At 36.4% G+C, this 20,972-nt stretch overlaps 1 protein-coding gene across 1 annotated transcript in view; it reads right to left on the reverse strand.

Annotated features, from left to right (window-relative positions):
• The window catches only part of BTBD9 (BTB domain containing 9), a 122,449-nt gene that overhangs the window by 25,097 nt on the left and 76,380 nt on the right, over positions 1–20,972 (reverse strand). The window contains exons 9-10 of the mRNA XM_074166452.1: positions 12,960–13,149; positions 3,739–3,846 (exon numbers count right to left, since the gene is read on the reverse strand). Coding sequence (XP_074022553.1) covers positions 3,739–3,846; positions 12,960–13,149 — 298 coding nt within the window. The remainder of the gene's footprint in view (positions 1–3,738; positions 3,847–12,959; positions 13,150–20,972) is intronic.

Consider the following 20,972-nt stretch of genomic DNA (forward strand, 5'->3'; position numbering starts at 1 on the left):
TAGGAGTAGCCTGTCAGTTCCTGGCTTTGAGCACTGAATTATTAATTTACACAAAATACTACATTAAAAATACCATTAAAGCAACTCAAAGCAGCATACTGATAGTTTAAAGGGGAAGTTCATGCTTCAGTAGGCTGCCAAAACCAATATATGCTATTTAAACATAATTTAATTTTCTTTCTTATCGTTTTGTTTGCCACTTACTGGTCATCAAAGGTGTCTGTTGAGGTCTATGCTACCTTTATGGTTCATCCTACCCCTTGTGACAGAGATTCAGCAAAATTATTTGGAGACCTCATAGGACACTTGCAAGACAGCACGCTAATGACTTTCACAGAGGATTGTAACTCCACAGAAAGACTGGGCAGACAGAAAGCAGGCAGCGAACAGCAAAGGAAACAACTCTTATCCACATGTCTTTAAGACAGGAAAGTGAATAGAGAGAATTACTAGCAAAGTAAATTTTCTCATTGCAAGTATTCCGTCTCTTGAAATGTGAGCCCCTGTGAAATTTTCCCAAGTTTTAACTCCATCCAGTTTCCTTTGTTAAGGCAGCATATCGTACACAGAAAAGCAAGGGAGTTATTTTTCTGGAGTCTACTGCAGTATATTAAACACAGAACTAAAGCCAGAATGAGTAAACTCAGGATTTCAAGACCTTATCATCACCTAGACTGCACTCACATCTCCAGAACTTCCAAGACAAACAGACATAATTTGGAGTATACTTTCTGGGAAGAATTCATATTTCAGCCTCACACAAATACACATATGATTCTTAGTTGACTTAGTTGACTCTGAGAGGTACTTGTAGTCAAACAGGCGATCATAGTCCCATGCAAGGACATATCCACTTTTCATTTTCTTAGACAAAGATACATAAGCCTAAGCGATGACATTATACCAATACAAGATTAGTTCTTTTCAGGCTGGGATGTCAAAGTATTCATCAAAAAAAGTAGGATTTGGCTGAGACAAAAAAATAGTTGCAAAATTTGATCACATTAGCAAAAGATTTGTTTAATTTCTTCCAGGCGAGAGAGGGGTACAGGCATTCATAAACATGTGGAGAATGAAGAGATGAGGCTACTGTTGCTTCCACCCCGTTATGCTGAAGTTTGGTAAAGGCAAATTGGTAAATGTGGTAATCTTTAACTGTCTGCCTGAACCTGATGATGAGTCAAACCCAGGCACAGTTCACGAGTTTGATTCTTGCTTTTCCTTGGGGAGTGCCTGAATCACTAGACTAAAGTGCATTTAGAGATAGATTTCTCTCTGTTGGAGCTGTGCTGTTTGTATAAAATACCAATGTATTCCTGCTAAGGGGAAGAACAGAGATGGGGAGGGTGGAATTAAAAATCTCTTGCATCCTGCAGGAGTATCTTTACTGTTACACTATGACAGTAAACCAGACAAACTGTTATCACCTCTGCTTTACTACACCATCTGGTAATTTTGGTTAAAATCCAACTATTCATGTCCTGTTTGTTGTTAAAATTACATAAAGTGAAACGTGTTTGTTTTCATGTCAAAAAAAACGTTTTCAATTTGTTTTGAGATGCTTTTTTTTTTTTAAACTAATAGAAACTAGACCAAAAAAGTCAGTTCTTCACATATTCCTACCAGTGACTAGTTCAATTTTCTTTTCTTCATTAAGACTTTACCATCACCATTGAAATCTTGCCCAAGAATTTTAAATGAGGGCCTTCACTGAGTGCATGAGTCACTGAATGGCGAGGTCTACTCCATTCTACGTTCAACGGGTTTTCAGCACTAAGAATATGGCTTTTTAGGTCACAGTAACACTTTTCAGTATTTCTCAGTAAAATAGTTGCAGACAGTGCTTGGATACTGTAAATCTGTAAATTTCATGATTGAAGACTGGGATTTTGCTAGCTGGATGCATGTCTGTCAGAGCAAGAAGTAAGACAAAAAACATTTATCTATTCCACATGAAAATAGCTCCTGCAGCCACAGCTTTGAGAATTTCCAGAGCACCTAAGTTTTGAACCAAGATCTTGAAGTATACCATGAGAAGGCAGCTATCTTTATTTCAGGGATGCACCTATACTTGTCCAAGGTTAAGGTTTTATAAAAAAAGAAAAGCATGGTTTGAACATGGTAAGTAGATACTTGAATGGGCAGTCAACCAGCAGTTACACCTGCACTGTGCATACTTAAGCCAGTGCTTGTTTTGACTGTTACAGGCTATTAGTATCAACATGTACAAGGAAAAAATGCAAAAAGATTCTGATTCTGAGCTTCTCTCTCTCTTTTTTATGGTTTCAGTCTTTTAGTGCTCCCACTGCTGGAGGCAGATAAAAAGATGAATTCTATCTATTATGCTGAGATGCCTTTGAGAACTCCTTTCTCCAGACCTGCAAGCAGAACACGGGTTCTGCTCATCAGTCCCCTGCCCTTTATAGACAGTGAAAGGACCTATCAACTTCTCCTTCACCAACACATCTAGACCACATTGTAACACGTTCGAATTGCACTATTTGGTAAGAGATGGAATGTAAACTTTAGGAAAACGTGTATCCGCAGTGTTGCTAGAAAGGACTGAATAGCTCTCTTACCTGATGCGACAAACTGAGATACATCTCTGAATTTGTAAAATAAATTTTGTTTTGGTTGGCACAAATACAGGCTGGATGAGGGCTGTCCCCATACAAGCTGATGACTTCAATTTTGTCCCAGGAAAGAAAGCATATCTTACGGGAAACTGACTTGGGGAAAAGGAGGGAAATGACATTTTTATAAGTCTGAGCTTCCCCAAGGAGCAGCCAGGAGATCATGTCCTATCAATATTCACTGAATGCTGAGCATACCTGGTTTCTGGATATGTAACATATAAATTTGCAGCCTATATTTTCAGTGCTGTGATAAGTATCTGCATCATTCTTTACTTGGAATTAGAATTATGAAATGGTTTAAGAAGGCTATCGACACTGAATTACTCTTGCATACTAGAAAAATGCATTTTATCAGCAGACCCAATAATAACAGAGCCCATGGAGAATATACATGTGGAGAGTATTCATGACTCCCGACTAAAATATACAAATTGAAATGAAACAGTTTTTTCTCTTTTTTTCTCTCTTTTTAATAAGCATGTTTTTTCTATGGAAGCATCCTGTTCAAAAGCACAGTGGCCAACGCATATAGTTGAGGTACTCTACTTTTGAACAAAGTCAAGCTTAGGTAACTGGTTTGCTCCCCACTCTCACTCTCCCTATTACCTTCAAATACCATGCAATGCTTTTATGTGATTTGATAAGGGTAAAATGCATTTGATTAAGCGTGGTCTCTTTCCTCTCCTACCTTGTTTCTCAAGGAGGGGTGATTTGACATCAGAGTCACAATAAACACATGAACTCCAGAGAAACATGGTTTAACTTTCAGCAATCACAAAACCAAGGGTATGGTAGGCAGGCTGCTTCTGAGAATGAGCAATCAAACTGATTGTTTCAAGATCTGGTACTAATGTGGATCTTGAGAACTTTATTCTGGTTTGAAAGTCTAGACAGTCACACTAGAAGCTGTTACCTTCTAAAGTTGCATTTACAACGGTCTAGCGTTAGTAATCCACAGGTTATGTAATGACCATTCTTTTCACAGTCAAGAAGTTACCCATGTAAGTAAAAAACATTTAAAAAAAGTTTAAAAGTTTAAAAAAGTTTAAAAAAACGTTTTCCAGTTCTGGTTGTGCAAATAAGTGGAAAAAATTAAACTCACTTGCAGGAAATTTTTGTGCGATCAGCCACCATAGTCCACTGCTGCTGATTCGTTGAAACCTCAATGTAGTAGCTGTAGCTCCGGTCATCACAGTCCCAAAGTAGCAACCTAAGTATGAAGAAATTGTTGAGCGATAAGTAAAATAAACATTAAACCAAGTTTTTCAGTCCTTCATTTCCTCCTCTTAATTGTTTTTAAATTTAACTGTTTGTTTTGGAATGTGCCTCTAACACTGACCAAGATCTTTACCGTTTCTGTCATCTCAAACTTGAGAGTCTCTACTCTTATTATCCTAGGTCAGAAATAGGCTTACTGACTTACAATAACCACCTTACTAACATTAATCTATTACACTTGTCCAATTACTTTTAATTTATTTGAAAGTCAATAATATATTTGGCATGTGGCATTGCCTGCTTTAAACCTGAATCAAAGATCTGTTTGGAAAGGTCAGTTTAAGAGGGGAAAGAAAAAAGATTCTGGTGACTAAAAAGATTGTACTGTCTTCTTAGCTGTATTATCTTTTTTTTTGGTAAATATATCAGAAATATTTTTTTAAAAAGCAAGTAGGAAAATGGTAATTACCAGTTCTAGTTCATCATAATATGAGGAAAAAGTCACAGAATTGTTGACCAAATTGCTAAAAAGAGAGAAGAAAAAAATTCCACACTCATTCTCAAAAAACATCTGGCAAACGTATTCTTTCTACTCCTTCTCTTTATATGGGGATTATCTTCCTGTTGTAAGAGATATTTGAAACCTCGACATCGTTCCTCAATTTAATTTTATTTTTAAGCATATGTATTAACCACAGACAAGAACCTTGCCCCCCTTCTCTCCTCCTCACTGGATGGGGTTGAGATATGTATAATTAAGAAAAATAGCCAGCACAGAATGCCTTCGTTAGCAAAAAAATACACACACTAAAATCTATCCAGCATGTTTGTGAACCAATACAAAGCATCCTTTTTTCCAATGAAGCATTCACAAATACAAGAGGGTATTTACACAAATTAAAGGGGCAATGGACTGGCCAGAACAGAGGCAGACACTCCTGCAATTTCTTCTTTAGAAGCAGTTAAATGCTGTCCATATTTCAACTAATAGAAGCGGTTTTGTCTACATTTTACATAAAACCATTGGCAGGTGTCATTCCACTGATTAGCAGGGCACAGTTTAGAAAAAATAACTGCTGATGCTACTGTTTTCATATAAACTCAATGGCAAATGGGATATCAAAACCAAAATTTCAAAAATCTTTTCAATTTGAGTTCAAGGTGACTGGAGGCGATTTTTGAATAGCAATATTGTAAGTGAACAATCCACATTATTTCTGTCATGGAAAATTATGTTTTGCTGATTTTGTTCTTGTCTTATTCTCTGAACATTTACTCAATACACCAATGGAAAACAAATACTCTGCTGCAATATATTGGCTGTTACGAACTGCTGCTGTCTCTTCACCCTCAGTTTCTTGTCAAAGTTAGCTAACACTTACTAGGATTACCACTTAAATCTGACTACTTGTTACAGAAGCAAATGAACCTGCTGTAGTCAAATAACCAAAGCACAGGTAGCTACCCAAAATAGCTGTAACTGCAATGATGACCTAGATGATTGTTGTAGGTCTCCTCCAACTGAAATATTCTATTCTATGAGAATCACTACAGTGACATGTCCAGAGAATTGTGAAAGCCAGGTAATACAGCTAACCCGAGTTCTTTCTCCAGCTGTGAGGAAGAACTTCCACAGATCCACATTTTTCAAAGTGCGATAGATAAGGATCCATTGATTGTCAATGAAAATAGCTGAGACATATATAAAAAGAAAAGGAACCTATGCCACACTACAGACTTTCCCAAGCACAGAGCTTCAAGCTGTCTCTCTTCAACCATCTTTCAGAAGAGTGCCCAAGTTTTATATTATAAATTCCTTTCTTTCAGTTCAGAAAGTTTTTTTTTTTGCTTTCAGCTATTATCTCTGCTGGGAGGAATATAACTGCAAAAATTATTGCTCACTTTTAACATTTAAAAAAAAAATACTGTTAGAGGGGGAAAATGACCTAGCCAGATGCTGAATGCAGAATCCTTCCTCTTGCAGAGAGATGCTGTCCCAGGCAGAAGACAGTCTTCAGAATTTGGTTATTAAGGACACATGTGTCTGTATCTTTGCCCTAAAAAACCAGTGCTATTACCTTCTTTTCAAAACAATCTGGTTTAGCTCTTTATTTCCCGCTTTGGAAACCCAGCATTCAAAGTAGAATTGGGTGTGGACAAGCAGATTTAAAATAAACTCCCTAGATGCTCTCAACTGAAACCAGTTCATTAATATTATCAAAAATAATAAGCTATGAAAATAGCTTTAAGAAGCTAAAATAAAACTTTTAACAGAAGCCTTTTAGCACATATTAATACTGATTATTTGCAAAGTAAAAAATTTCAGACCTGACTTAATAAAATATAAAAATAGTTGCCTGTGGCATAATGAAAGAATTAAAAAAAACCCACACCCCAAAACAAAACCACCCAACTCTAAACTCTCTCCCCCTGCTTCATCAGATCCTCCCCATTGAAGGTCTCCAAATACTGAAGAAACTGAATGAAATGCATTTTTTTTGTTAAAAAAAAAAAATTAAAAGAAGTTTATAGATTAAATTCCTGGATTTGGTAACTACTAATAATCAACAGACCCTGAATCAATTTAACACCCATATTTAAACCAAGTCTTCTAAATAATAAAAAAAGGGAAAAGCAAAAACATATGTAAATTTCTTTTCCTTTTAAAAGGTTATTAAAATGTTGCTAATTATGCTTTTCAATAGGATCCTTTTCATCATGGGGGCTCAATGTTGTTCCCTTGATCCGTGTTTTCAAAGCTATGATCAAGAGTTTCAATATCAGAAGCAGACTGGTGACTGTAATTTCAACTAACAATACTGTGATTAAAACACAACTGGCTCGACTTTAGAGCAAAAGGCTAACAGGACATATGTATTCCTTTTAAGACTGTGTATAATTACTGTCTCCCAAAGCAACCTAGCCAAAGTTAAATAGGTTTTAAAAAGCATATGGCTTGGAATTATTACAAACCAAACAATGAGTGAATTAAAGTTGGCAGAATCTTTCCCAAAGTGACTTAGCATGAATGCTAAATGTAGATTTTTGTTTCTTTGGGACTTGTGAAAGAAAGCAAGTTCTTTCTTCGCCCTCCTGCAGTAGCTGTTTCAGGAGGGAAACTGATGACAGAACTTACTGGAATTTATTCTGCATAAATGCCTTTCTGGATAAGCAGCAAAAAACTTCCAGGTGATTCCATGAATATTCAACAGTGTACACTGGGCACAAAGGCCACTTTTTATGCCAGGTACAGTAATCTTTGAAACACATTCCAGGCAAACTACCAGGCTAAACATTTCTAGAGAAGTTATGTTTTGCTAAGATGGACTTTAAGTGACAGGAAGGAGAACATTCCACTTAAAAGTCAGAAGTATACTCATTGGCAATGCATCTGTTTATAGCAAAATTGTCCATGTTCCTAGGACTTTCCATATTAGAATAAAAAGCTAAATTAGCTCTTATTTGTAAATCTTACCCTCAGGATTAAGAAGGAAAAGTGAAATGAAATTTTATTTGGCTCATTCCCTGCAACATTCTGAGATTTAAACATATTTCTCATATGCCACTTCTTTGGGTATCTAAAGTCTAAGCCAATTAATCATTTAATATGGTACTGTTGTTTACATCACATGTCGAAAATGCCTCATTTTATAAAATAAAAGCTTCTCAAATATAAATAAAATTTCACCTTCCAGGTTTGAGAACCTGATGATATCAGCTATGTGTTACATCAAAAGACGCTGCAGTACTTTTTTTAACAGTATTTCCCTAAATGTCACGTGTTTCCCTATGATTGATTGTTCTGCATTTATACAAGCATTTTGTACTGTCTCTGCTTGCTTTTATTCCTAGATTTCTGAAAAAGAGATTGTCACTGTTTAGTTCAGACTGCATTATAACTACATCTACTCAAGCTGTTAACAGAATACCAAACAATAATAGTCGTGCATCTGACAGGATGATACCCGCTTCCTGAATACTACAAAGTCTGCGGTTACCACATACATTGTAAATGACAATACTGTGTTGAGAAACTACTTGCATACTTAATAGAAACCCCGAAGACAGAAATTAAAACATGAGGTAGCGACACTTGTTGACAGATGGGGAAAACCCCAAACTGTATGGAAAGAGTATTTTTATACAATTGTCTTTGCATTTTTGCCTCTGGTTGTCTAAATGCCCTTTCATTTTCTACATATATTTATGTTTCAGTAGTTATCTTGCAAGAAACCAATCTTTCTTCAGGATCCTACAAAGGAGACAAAATTCCTACATATTTGCTGTGTGCTTATAAGATCATTTATTCTGAGTTATGATTTCATTCTCAAGTTAGGCAAGCCCAGAAAACGAACAGCAAAGAAAGAAAACCTTCATAAGCAGAAGTGGTATGGAAAATTAGAAAGCATAAGAGATGTATATGATAGTGGTATAAGCAAACAAAAAAACACATTAAAGCTAACTGATACTGTTTATTAATTTAAGAATTACTCTGAATATGAAAAGCAAACCAGCTGGCTATCACCTATTCATATTAGCAATAAAGTCTTCAAATAGATTAAACTGGGATAAGTGGTTAATCTACTTTTACAAAGAAGCAAAATATTTCTATTTATTTTAACATGAAACTCACTATGGTACAGAAGAATTTTGCCTCCCTCCACCACATACACTACAACAAATCCTGTTCTTTTTTTTCTTTCTTTTTTTGGAAATTCATAGAAAAAACCCAACTATGAAGTTATCAGCCAAGGATTGTAGCATAATAGTATTATATTTCTATTCCAGATAAATGCAGGAAAAGTTAGGCAGAGAGCTAACATTTTATGTCAGTCTTTTCAATATTAAAGTTTTAGCTATTTAAAAGTTAAATTATGTTTACTATGTTAAACATATCAATTGCTGTCTTTCTGTTCCTAGTTAAATATAATAGTTTTTCTGTCATTGATAAGGGCTTTTCAGAGAGGAAAAATAGCAAGGTTATTGTCTGTCCAGACAGGCAACAATGTGGAAAAACCACCTAAAGTAACATATTTTCGCTGTTAACTATTCCAAGCATCTTGTAAATTGTTCCATGTAGGAGTCTTAATAAAAGAATAAACCTCTTAATTAAAAAAATGTTTTAATGTCTATAATCTAAAAGGCAATATTTAAATTATTTTAAAATAAAATGTTTTCTAGGTATTTTCTAGTAGAAAATACTATTGAGCACAGACTATCCTTACATCTGTTTCAGAATTTCTGAGTAAATTTTGATGTCAAATTCAAGTGTTCCAAATTTATATACCAATACCTGAAGAAGTATTTGATATTAACAAGGTTTCAACATAGAAACAAGGGTGTTATCGGAGACCAAGTTGGGGATGTTACAGTTTAGACGGGTAGACTACAACACGGGTAAGAATTGGCCAGATTGCTTAGTTCAACAGGTAGTGATTAACAGCTTGTCATCCACCCAGAGACTGTATGCAAGAAGAGTTCCTTCAGTCTGCTCTGGGACTTACCCTGTTTAATATCTTTATCAACAACCTGGACAAGGAGACGGACTGAGCCCTCATCAAGCTTGTGGATGACAGCACACTGTGGGGTGCAATCGATGCACTCAAGAGTAGGCTGCCATTCAGAAGGACTGACTGCCAGCCTCTGGGAAGACTAAGGACACGGGGAAAAAAAAAAAATCTCATGAAATTCAACAAAATCAAAAGCAAAATGCTGTACCTCATACAGACTAATCCATGGCAGTAGTAAATGGTACAAGTCTGACTCGCTGTGCTAAAAAGGTCATGGAAGTCATGTTGAACAGAAGATGCCACAGTCACCTGTGTGCTTTCTCAGTAACAAAGGCTAGCACCATATGGAGCTGTGGTAACAGGAACTGAGCCAGCAGAAACAAGGGAAACAGATTACTTCCCTTTACTTGACACTTGTTAGATCACACTCAGCATACTGCATCCCACATTGGACCCAAATACAGCATTGACAGATTGAGGAAGTCCAGCAGAGGATCATCAAGACAGTCGGAAGGTTGGAGCACACACACTGTGCAAGAGGCTGAAAAAATTGAGTTGTTTAGGCTAAGAAGGCTTGGGGTCAGGGAGGAACCAAACAGCACTTTTCAATACCTGAGGTTATCGAAAAGACCAAGCCAGGCTCTTTACCGAGATGCAAAAGGGAAAAAAGAAAAGACAGTGTTCTAGATGGAATTTCCTTCCTTGGAGGTTTTCAAGGCCTGACTGAATAAAGTCTTGAGTAGGATGGTCTTTCTTCATAGCTGACCCTCCTTTGAGGAACAGGCTGAGCTAGATGTCTTCCTCGAGTCCCTTCCAACCTGAATGGTTCTAAGATTCTAAGACAATGGAATTACTTTTGCAGAAAGCATGCATGCAAGATAGACTCCTGAAACATAAAGCTCTCTATGCATTTCTAATGCATATTTGAGTACCAAGAGAAGTTCTGCTTTTATCATACTCAGAATTTAGTTGCCATGGTAACACATTCTGACTTGGATGCTCTCTCCAGCAATATTCTGATTTCTATAGACTAAAAGCAGCTACTACCCTTTTTTCAAAGGCTCTTATATTTACTCTCTCTGATACAAATACATTCAATGGCACATTCATGTCTCTGAACTTAAAAGATATGAACTTTAATTCCTAATGATTCATTTAGAATCCAAACCCACAGGTCTAATGACTCAGTTTCTGGGGGCAGAGCAATTCATGTCATTCTGCAGTCACGGTGTACAACCAGACTAAAGAAAATATTCCTGGAAATTTTTTTTCTGTTACGTGGGAGGGTGAGATCAAGGGAGTTTTCAAGGAAGCAAACCGCAGGAAATCAGGCAATTAATACAGTTCAATCAGTTGTGGAAGACGTTCTGTTCAAAAAAATCTCTTGCTTTCATCAAGATGAAATATTAAGAGTTTTTGCTGTAATTTATGTTTATATGTAATTTGATTTCTGTACCACTCAGATTTCCTGGCACTAAATAAAGAGACCATTGTCACCATCTTTAGCATTGCACAGTACGGGACACGTTCTAGACCGTTGTTTGCCAAAGCTGTAGCTGCCACATAGTGAAACCTCAGTTCCCCACTCAAAGGGGCATCTTCCCCTTGTCTGGTTATTATCTGCAACAGACACGGCTGCAACTCAAAACACTTGTTCTTCTAGACAGAACACAAAAAGGCAAGATGACATAGTGCTAGCATTTTTGTCTCTAGGCAATGCAGGTAGTCTCCTCTGTCAGAAGATACCCTAGAAGATGATGTTTATTATTGTTTTCTTTTAAGGCAAGCTGTTCATCTTGTTTGTACTATACATGCAGGAAAGCTGACAATGAAAGTTGAGATTCTGACCCTATAAATCTGTACGATGCAATACCACATAAATCATTAAGTGTTTATTAGTTTTAAATTACGTAATGTTTGGTTTGTTTTTTTTTAATCTGCACTACACACTTGCTGATTATACAACTATCATTTCTTGGCAACTGTACAGTCTAGTTCACGTAGCACTAGTTAATAAAAAAAAAAAGACTTATTAAAAATCATCTGCTCAAGAATAAACTCTAGCACAGTATTTGATATAGGAAAGTCAATGTTTTGCACCATCTTGAAAATTGGTGTGATTCTCCAATTGAAACACAGCAGAGAACAGTAAGATACGAAGACAGAGGCTATAAACTGAGGAACTATGCTTTTAGTTAATATGTTCTTCTCTTCTTTATGTGGCCAAAGCTTCTGCTGCTACTTAAATTTAAGTTTAAAGTGGCATGAAAATGATGTAATTACATTTTCAATTACCTCTTTTAAGAAATCTGAGTACTGTGTCTTCCTGATTTTCTACTTGAGATGCAATACTTAACTGAACATTAAAAACACCAAACTCAAAAGCATAAAACGTTGAGTGTGGAAAGCTGCCAACTATATTTATTCAAGTTGTTTCGCACAGTGAGAACAATCCTGGACTTGCATTATGCATAACATCTATAGCTTGTATACAGACAAAACAGTACTCTTATTAGCTTAGAGATGTGCCTGGATGTCTGATTTTAAACTTCATCTTCAAAGAGTTATAACCATCATAACAATGCCACAAGCCAAAACCGAAACACACAACAGAAATTGGCAGTTATAAAAGAGCTTTTGAGTGTCACTTGCTCGTCAGTCAGTTTGAAGAGGCAACTCTAACCAGCGGATGGCATGAGCTAGTTCCTACCAATGCTGACCTATGTGCATGGTCTCTTGGTCTCTGCTGTGAGTCAGTACCTCACCTGGGCTTTCAGTCTTTGCTCACTGGTACTCTAACTTCAGAAATCTTTCTGTTTTTTTTTTTTTTTCCATTGTCACAGAGAATACAAATTAAGTCCCTGACAACATACTCTAAATTTACAAAGAATGGGAAGCCATTAAGACAAGGTTTTGTATGTCCAATTTCATAAAAGAAACAAACAAACAAAGATCTACAGTCAGTCTGAAGTTGGCAAGAATACTTTTGTCTTTACCTGTGAACAATCCCACTCTCCAATCTATTTCCAAAGTTTCTATATTAGCCAAAAGTTTGCTTTTCATACGTATACAGACATTCACTGTAGAAATAGCCCAACGAACTTCAATCCAGATCTAAACACATTCATTAATCCAAAAATATTCAGGTTATTTTACCCTTATTATACACTCCATGTTCAAGTAAGAACTGGTACTAATTGTATAGTGAAAAGGAAACGTGGCTGACTCGAAATGATGCCTTTCTTCAATAAATATTTATGTTTCCACAATGAGGTGCATATGAGGAAATGCACCCACTTTGACCACATGTGAGGTTGCAGTTAAATTTCTACTTTAATGTAAGCATATACCTTTAATCTTACAATTTGACTATTACTACTATTACGCCTCTGAAATGTAATATTTTCTAGAATCGCACTGCTGTTATCTCGACATATAATTTAGACATTTAATTTTTAACATGCCCATTATACTGAAGAAGACAAATGACAACTACCAAACCAGTCCCCTAATTACCACTGTTTCCAAATGTCAGATATTCTAAAGAAAATAACTGTGCTCAGCTCTTAAATTACAGAAAAAGAAACCCTCTTACCGTATTGATCCAATCATGTAGGGCTGTGCTAGCTGTACTACAATAGCTCCGCTCCCAAGCTGATGGCACGTGTACCCAGAATCCCAGTCGTAGTTTTTTGTGTCTCCGTTCAACAAGGCATTGCGACTGCGACTCACACCTTCAATCACACTGGCGCAATCTGCAATTGTTGCAACGTTTTCAGTGGGAACTGCGAATTAAAAACATAAAGACAAAAGACATACAGTCAGAAAACAGTTCAGATACCAATGGTCTTCTCGCAAAGAATTGGGAAAAATTTAAAAAAAAAAAGGATGAAAGTATGATAGACACAAGGAAATTAACTCTCATTTAACATGAACTATGAAGCAGAATCAAGTGGATAATTTTTATCCAAAAGCACCCTTAATACAACTGGAAAAAAAAAATCTTGTCCAGCAAAACTTTTGAAATTTTCAAACAATTTCTTCCTGTTCCCATGATGAAACCTCCCTCCCCTTCCCCCACCACCAAAAAAAAAAAAAAAAAAAAAAGAAGAAAATAAAAGATATAGAGAAAAAGTAAGTGGGACATAGTTTAAAGCATTGATCTGGACTGTGAGAAATCAGGACTCGAAGTCTTCGAAACCAGGGCTTGAAGTCTCGCAGCTCAGGAGACTATTCTCAACACATACCTGTTGGTACTTCTGACAGTCTCTCTGACTTATCAGAAATTGCACCCCACAATTTAGAAAATGAAAATGCTTTTTAATACTTACATGTTCCTTCAATATGAGTATTGGACTACAAAAGGGAAGGAGAGACCACTAGGTTTGCTACACAAATGGAACAGTGGGCACAAAAGTATTTCTCATTCAGTCAAGAGAAAGGAAAAAGGTACAACTGAATACCACAAAAAAAACATTATGATGTCCCAATAGCAAAAGGAAAGAAACTACTTAGAACCTCATCCTCTTGAAAAAAGCAAGGCCAATACCCAGGACAATGATTTTCCTCCAGGAGACACTGATGGACTTACACAGTACTTTTCCCTCTCCCCCCCTGCCATGTTAATTTCATCAAGGACCTTTGCTGGATAATTCTTTTTTCTATCCTATATGCAGCCATAAAAAATGCCAGCATGCAGTGGCCTGCTAAGCCAAAGAAAGTCAAAGGTATTACTGCAGAATATCAAATTTGCCTTCTTTCATTAACCTTATATGCAGCTACTTGAATATTACAGGGAAAATGAGCAAGTTAGGGAACTCAAAGAATTTTCAAATTAGTAAAAGCATTCCTGGGAAAATCATGACAAAAGGAAGGGAGTTTCAGTAAAAAAAAATGTAAGACTACAATTATAATTGCATAGGCCAATGCTAAACTGCTACCTTGTGCTGCAACATCTATAATGAACTCTCCTTCACCTCTACAACCCCTCTTGCAATCAGTGGACATATCCAACACTACAGTCCATGCGTCAGCATCGTCTAACTTCAGTTCTTCCTTCTCCTTGTACATCCAAAACTGAACACTCTAGCTTGGAAACTGCTGTTACAAACCAAATTAGATGTAGGATAATAGATGTTTAGAAGCAGGGGAACATTACATACTTGGCAATAAAAAGAAGTGTAGTGTTGGGAGTTGCTATTCTTTAGCAAAGGACGTAACTTTAGTGTTGGTTTCTTTCCAAGGAGATGAATGCTCTTCTTGGACATACTTAGTCCTGCTTAATCTGATTTAAATCCAATGCTAAGTAGTTTCCCCCTTCCTTTCAAATCAAACAATTCATACTATAGTTAGGAATTGACATAATTTCAGCAATTTCATCAAAGTTCAAGACAAGAGCAGCTCCTGTGGGAGCACATTGTAAGGAGGTGTATTTTCTTGTGCGTAGAGTATTTTTCCAGCACTGTTTTACAAGTGCTTCAACAATTATTTTTGAAATCACCCATTATTTCCCTTTGTTAATATTTAATCAAGTATAGTACTTCCTTTCTGTTTGTAATTCAGAGAGAATCCCAAGCTTTTTGAAAGTCACCTTCCAGCAAAATGACAGATGAACAGTTAAAAAAAAGGGCTATTTAAGATGCTCTAGTCAGGTCCAGCACTTTCCTAAAAAGCTCAGTTTTTACCTAACCTCCTCAACTTTTCAAACTCTCTCTATTTTCTCCCTCAATCAAAAAACTAATATTAAAAAGGCTGAAAAACAGTGCTTTCTGAACATGTAAAAATCAAGGTCGCCTGTTGAGATTTTGGTTTTTTTGAGAAAATGTTAAAAAGTACTGATAGTTTTATCTAAATGGTAACACAAATTCTTTCAGAACAAGCTGTATTAAAAAAAAAAAAAAAGCTAAGATTTTGCATGTCAACCTCTGATAAAGCACAACCAATCTGTGTGGTAATGCAATTTAAAAGAGAGGAAGAAATGTTATCAAAAATTATCTGAATGACAACGATCAATTTAACAAAATTTCCAAATTCACTATACCTCATACTAAACATTTTTGAAAATCAGAAAAAGAACAAACAAGGGAAAACAAGAATGGCACACAAAAAAAATCAGAAATACAGAAGAGGTAAAACTGACAATATTTGAATATTCACAAGAAAACAAACATTGTATAGTACAGATGCAAATGTACCATTTTAAGCCCACTGCATACTGATAACAATTATATACTTTTAATAATTGTCTGTAAAATATGTATTCAATATACTACGATATCTGAAAGTGGCTGAAATATAGCTATGTGAAATTTCAGAGCTAATTGTAAGAGTCTCCAGCACTCAAAAAAAGAGATAATTTTCCATGAAGAGGTAGGATTCTGTGTTTTAAGTGTGCTAGTGGTGTCAGGAGCATTATCTTAAGAAAATCATCAACCAATCAAAACACCATGAAACACACAGGAGAAAAAAGTGCAAGCTTGTTGCCAAGTAATAATCCAAGCACTGGAAAAACAACGGTTTCTGAAAAATCTACTGCACTATTAAATGTGCTATCATCTCTGTTTGCTCATAAAAGATTAGTAGATCCACCATATAATTATTCTAGAAACCTCAATTCCCTATTACTGAAAAGAGACATTCAGAAATTCCCAGAGTCTTATGGGGGAGCAGGTGGTAGACATTAGAATTACTTCACTGGGAACAATCTGAATAAAGCAAAGACTAACAATGCAAACTAAGAGTACTGGCACTGAAATAAGGTTTGCCTTGGCTTCCTTTCCTTCCCCTCTTCCCTGGGAGTAAGGGAACTTCTGTGAGTATCCATTTTATATAGGCACCGAAGCATCTTCTATATATTGCTGCTTTCTGTAGGAAGAGGAAGCTACCAAAATCTTGGTTAAAAAAAACAAATGAAAGACGAAGTGTCAAAATCAATGTACATGTTGAGGCTCTGTGGCATATTCCGGAGACCCTCTGAGCTATGTAAGGCATTAATTGAAAACAGTACAGCTCAGTTCATCCGATATTTTACCTGTGTGCCCTCTGAGCATCATCCTACACCTTCTAACATTTAGCTTTCTGCACTAATCCGTGACCTCCTAAGAAGATGTTACACTGATTAGTCAAACTCTTTAACAACCACACAGAAACTGCCTTAGTGTGTTTTTAATATAACTCTATGGTCTTCCCTACAATGGTTAATTAGAAAGTGATTCTAACTAATTGCAGTGTGCAGAAGGTTCCATACTGTTCCTTCTCTCTAAGGGGGTCTGCCACTCCCTATTTTCAATGTTCATTATCATTTTTTATATCCGCTTGATAAATTTATTAAAAATACCATCTGGTGGGGACTCTGCTCTGTGCTGTATTTTCAAGTCTTCTGGTTCTCTTCCTTTTTCCCATCAGAATTTCTGCTTCAATTTAGGTCACTTGTTTACAAAAACATACTGCCAAACCCAGCAGTCTTGTTTCCATTTTTGTTTCTTTTATCTAATCCACCAGCTATCCAGCTTTTACAGTAACCAATGTAGTAAAAGAAAACAAAAGAGGGGATTACAAATACGGAAATTGGTTTTTTTTCGACTGTTCATACAGCAGTTTTGCTCTGACAAATCTGATTTGCTTTTAAGGAACAGAAAAGATGTGCATTAACAAAGCATACACATTCTGCAAGCAAACAAAAGGAGAAGATGATTGAGGTTACAGGACAGCAGCATCAAAACATTTATTAAAACTTACTTTCTTGTCTCCTGGTCTTATGCTGCAGTATGGGGCGATGAACAGCCTGGCAGCATATTTAATTCTAGTAACAGCATTTTTATAAAGGATTGTCGTTTTGAAAGCATGGCCTAAGGGCCATCTATACTGGCTATATTTAAAGATAAGATAGATATGTTATTCAACTGTTCTTAGAGATGCCCCAGGAGAAAAATGTACCAGGAGTGTGTGGTAGCCATATTTATTTATCTCTCCTTAAGCCTTTTTTTTTTTCCCTTTTTTTTTTCCTCAGTTTTTAGCATTCTTGATTTTCCATAGTAATTATTTTTTTTTCCTCTGAAGTACTCAGAAAAAAATTAATGCAGCCATTGTGAACTGGCTTGCATATCTGAGTGTAAAGTACTTCCTTTCATCTCACAGTCTGGACAGACCAGATTTTGCTTTCTGCCCATCCAGTGGAACATCACTGCAATCAATTGGCCAACATGGGGGAAAAAATGACAGAAAATCCTCAAACAACTCTTTGCAACACAGGAAGGAACAGAATGGAGCAGGCTCCTGCACCAGCTCACAGAACCAGACATTAATGCACCTTAATTCAATTACTAAGATAAACATACAGAGTGACAGCAGATCTACTAAGTAGTCTTATTTTATAGGAAGGCAGTAATTTAAAGTATTATGGACTGTTGAATATATCTATACCGCACTTTAGGCCGCAGTCAGTCAAAGGTTCTCGGCAAAAGTGTCATCGCTGGGCCACAACTGTTCATTTTACTGAATTCTCTTAAGACACTAACAGCCATCAATTTGTGAAGAAACTATAAACAAGAAATTAAACTGAAAGGAATAAAATTTTGTTTTAGTTAATACAAAGAATTGATTTTTCTCTCATGCTGACGTATGTTAAAAGCTCAGCTTTCATTCACTCCATTTTTAATGGTAAAATAGCATTCCTTTTCTACCTGAACATCTACTGAGCTGACAAAAGTTTCCTCACTAGAAAGTAATGGTTAGAAAAAAGAAAGCTGAGGGTAAGGGGAAAAAAAAAAAATAGGGATGTCACTATTATTCCAGGGTTTGATTTTATTATATTAAATAATTAAAAGGATGTTGGGCATTTTGCTGTCATTATTTTCCACATGCCAAAAGATTTGCTAAGTCTAATCTTTATTCAGTATATGAATTAGCACTTGTTTATTTTTACATGGTAGAAAATACTAAGTCTACAGACTTTTCAGTTAATTAAAAGTACAATCACAAAGTCCCGTCTCCCCTTTCACATACTCTTTCTTATTTTCTTGAGCTGAAACTTGCTGATGACATTGCTACATTTCATTTGAATCTTCAATCAAGAAATCAACCAAGAACTCAAGAAATATTAACCCCATGCAAGAGTGGCTGGAGAGCTGCCTGGCAAAAAAGGACCTGGGGGTGTTGGTCAACTGCCGGCTGAATATGAGCCCCTCACTACAAGAAAGACATTTTGATTCTAAAGCAAGTCTAGAAAAGGGCAACAGAGCTGGTGAGGGGCCTGGAGAACAAGTCTTATGAGGAGTGGCTGAGGGACTGTTTAGCCTGGAGAAAAGGAGGCCAAGGGGAGACCTCATCACTCTCTACAACTACCTGAAAGGAGGTTGTAACAAGGTGGGGGGTGGTCTCTTCTTCCAAGTAACAAGCGATAGGGCAAGAGGAAATGGCCTCAAGCTGTGCCAGGGCGGGGTTTAGACTGGATATTAGGAAAAATTTCTACACCGAAAGGGTTGTCAAGCATTGGAACAGACTGCCCAGGGAAGTGGTGGAATCATCATCCTTGGAGGTATTTGAAAGATGGGTAGGCATGGTGCTGAGGGACATGGTTTAGTGATGGTTTTTGTCAATGTTACACTGATGGCTGTTGATCCTATGATCCACTTCAAATAAATATCAACAGCATTTCCATCTGTTTCAGTGAAAAGCTTTCTGCAAGTCATATATAGCTGGAGAATAAAACTCCACTAATACTTGTCTATGTCCAATTGTCAGTTTGGATTAGAATAACTTCAGAGAAGGGTGATTTTTCAGTTGTGATATCTGCTAGAGCTTGTGATTTCCAGTGCAATAAATTAGAAAAAAAGCATTCAAATCATTAAAACTGGCCATACTTTTAATTGCCAAACAATTGGCTGGCTACAGGGCTCTTTCATCAAACACTCTGCCCGAAGAAGGCTTTTAGAAATAGCAATTGTTTCAGAAGACCCCTAGAAAGTACTCATCCTTCGTTGCAGCACTGGAAATAGGAAGAAAATAAAAATAAAAATAAGTAACTGGAACCATATGAACAGATCTCTGTTGAAGAATTGGTAGCAGTAACTAAACTGATCATGTGGCTGTCCTTTCCTGTAGAAAGAGGAAAAAGAAGCCTGCAGTATTTAGATGGCCTTCAAATTTTCATAATTTCCTAAGGCTATGCTTTCAGCAGAACTGACTTACATTGCTGGGTAAACTTGCATGGCTTTGAAAGAAGGCTAACCTTTAAAAAACAGAAGAAACAAAATATGATAGCTTTGTGTGGAGTCAACTTTAAACTAGATACAAAAATAGCATCTCTCACTGCTTCCTTGGAGAGAGATAGAGCAATCTTTTACAAAGCTGAATGACACACTAGGAAACTGATACGACTTGTTTCTCTTTGTTATACATTTAATATTTTTTTTTTTTCCAATAAGTGTCAGTGAGTAAAAGAGAAGTGAATGATTATTTATTCACTTCATTTTTTTGCTTTTTAAAAAAGTTATCCTAAGGCACTGAACAGCACACAAATGAAGGTTCACAATGATGCATAAGTACTGAACAGCATTCCCCAGAGGTTGACCAAGGACATTCCAGTATTTTATATCCATCTCCTGCTCTTCAGTCATTATTCACTGTTCTCCCCTTCGTGTGTAACGTACAAGCTACAAGATAGTCTGATAGACTGAGACAGACTACAGATAAACACAACTTCATACAAAAGCCTTCCACGTTGCACTCCCTATGACCTTTACCAGGCTCAAATCAGGACAGCAGACTGGTCAAACCCACACGCCTGCATAGTCCTTGACTGCCCTTCAGCACAGAGTACTGGACTCAGTAAAAGCACTAAGCCAGGTTATAATTTTTTTCTTTCCTTTGAGACAGAAAGGAGGAATTGGTTCCTATATTTAGGTGGGGGAAAAAAAAAAAACAAACCAAAAAAGGCAGTGCACAGAAGCAGCCCTATGCCCACTGTTGCAGCTTCTTGCCACTGGATAGAGCAGAAGCTTTTGCAAAACACCACATCACACCGGGTACCACTTCTGCCTCCAAAGGAGTACGTCATCCCTTGCTTGTGAAAATTTTAATTTCTTTCTGATTCTAGATAAAATATTAATGTCTAAAGACCATCCAAAATGTCAGAAACAGAAGTTCATTAAAAGCAAACACTATGCTTTTGAGATTTAGAAAACATTTACATCTCTGTTAAATGAAACAGTTATGTCAATGTCATGAGTCGAATATGCAGAACCATTAACTAACTTACACATTTACAGTTAATACTATGCCAAAAGGAAAACTGCATCTCAACCCTAACATCTGCATTAGGGAATAATTTTGTATGATTGAATTAATTTCTGTCACTTACCTCATTTCACAAGACAACAAAGCGTAAACCAACACTAAAACACCAGACAGTGCTAGAAAGAGCATTTCCTGCTACTTTTACTTCAAAACTGCTACTTAACTACCAACGGGTCATGTCAGTATTGCACCCAGTGTGTTATAAAGTAAATCATCTTCAAGATTAACTTTTAAATGTAATATGTCAAGTTAATAATTTGTCATCAAAATCTTGCATGCAAAAACACAGCAACATAAAATTACTGTTATCATG

The sequence above is a fragment of the Numenius arquata genome, chromosome 2, assembly GCF_964106895.1.
Source record: "Numenius arquata chromosome 2, bNumArq3.hap1.1, whole genome shotgun sequence".
Taxonomy (NCBI): domain Eukaryota; kingdom Metazoa; phylum Chordata; class Aves; order Charadriiformes; family Scolopacidae; genus Numenius; species Numenius arquata.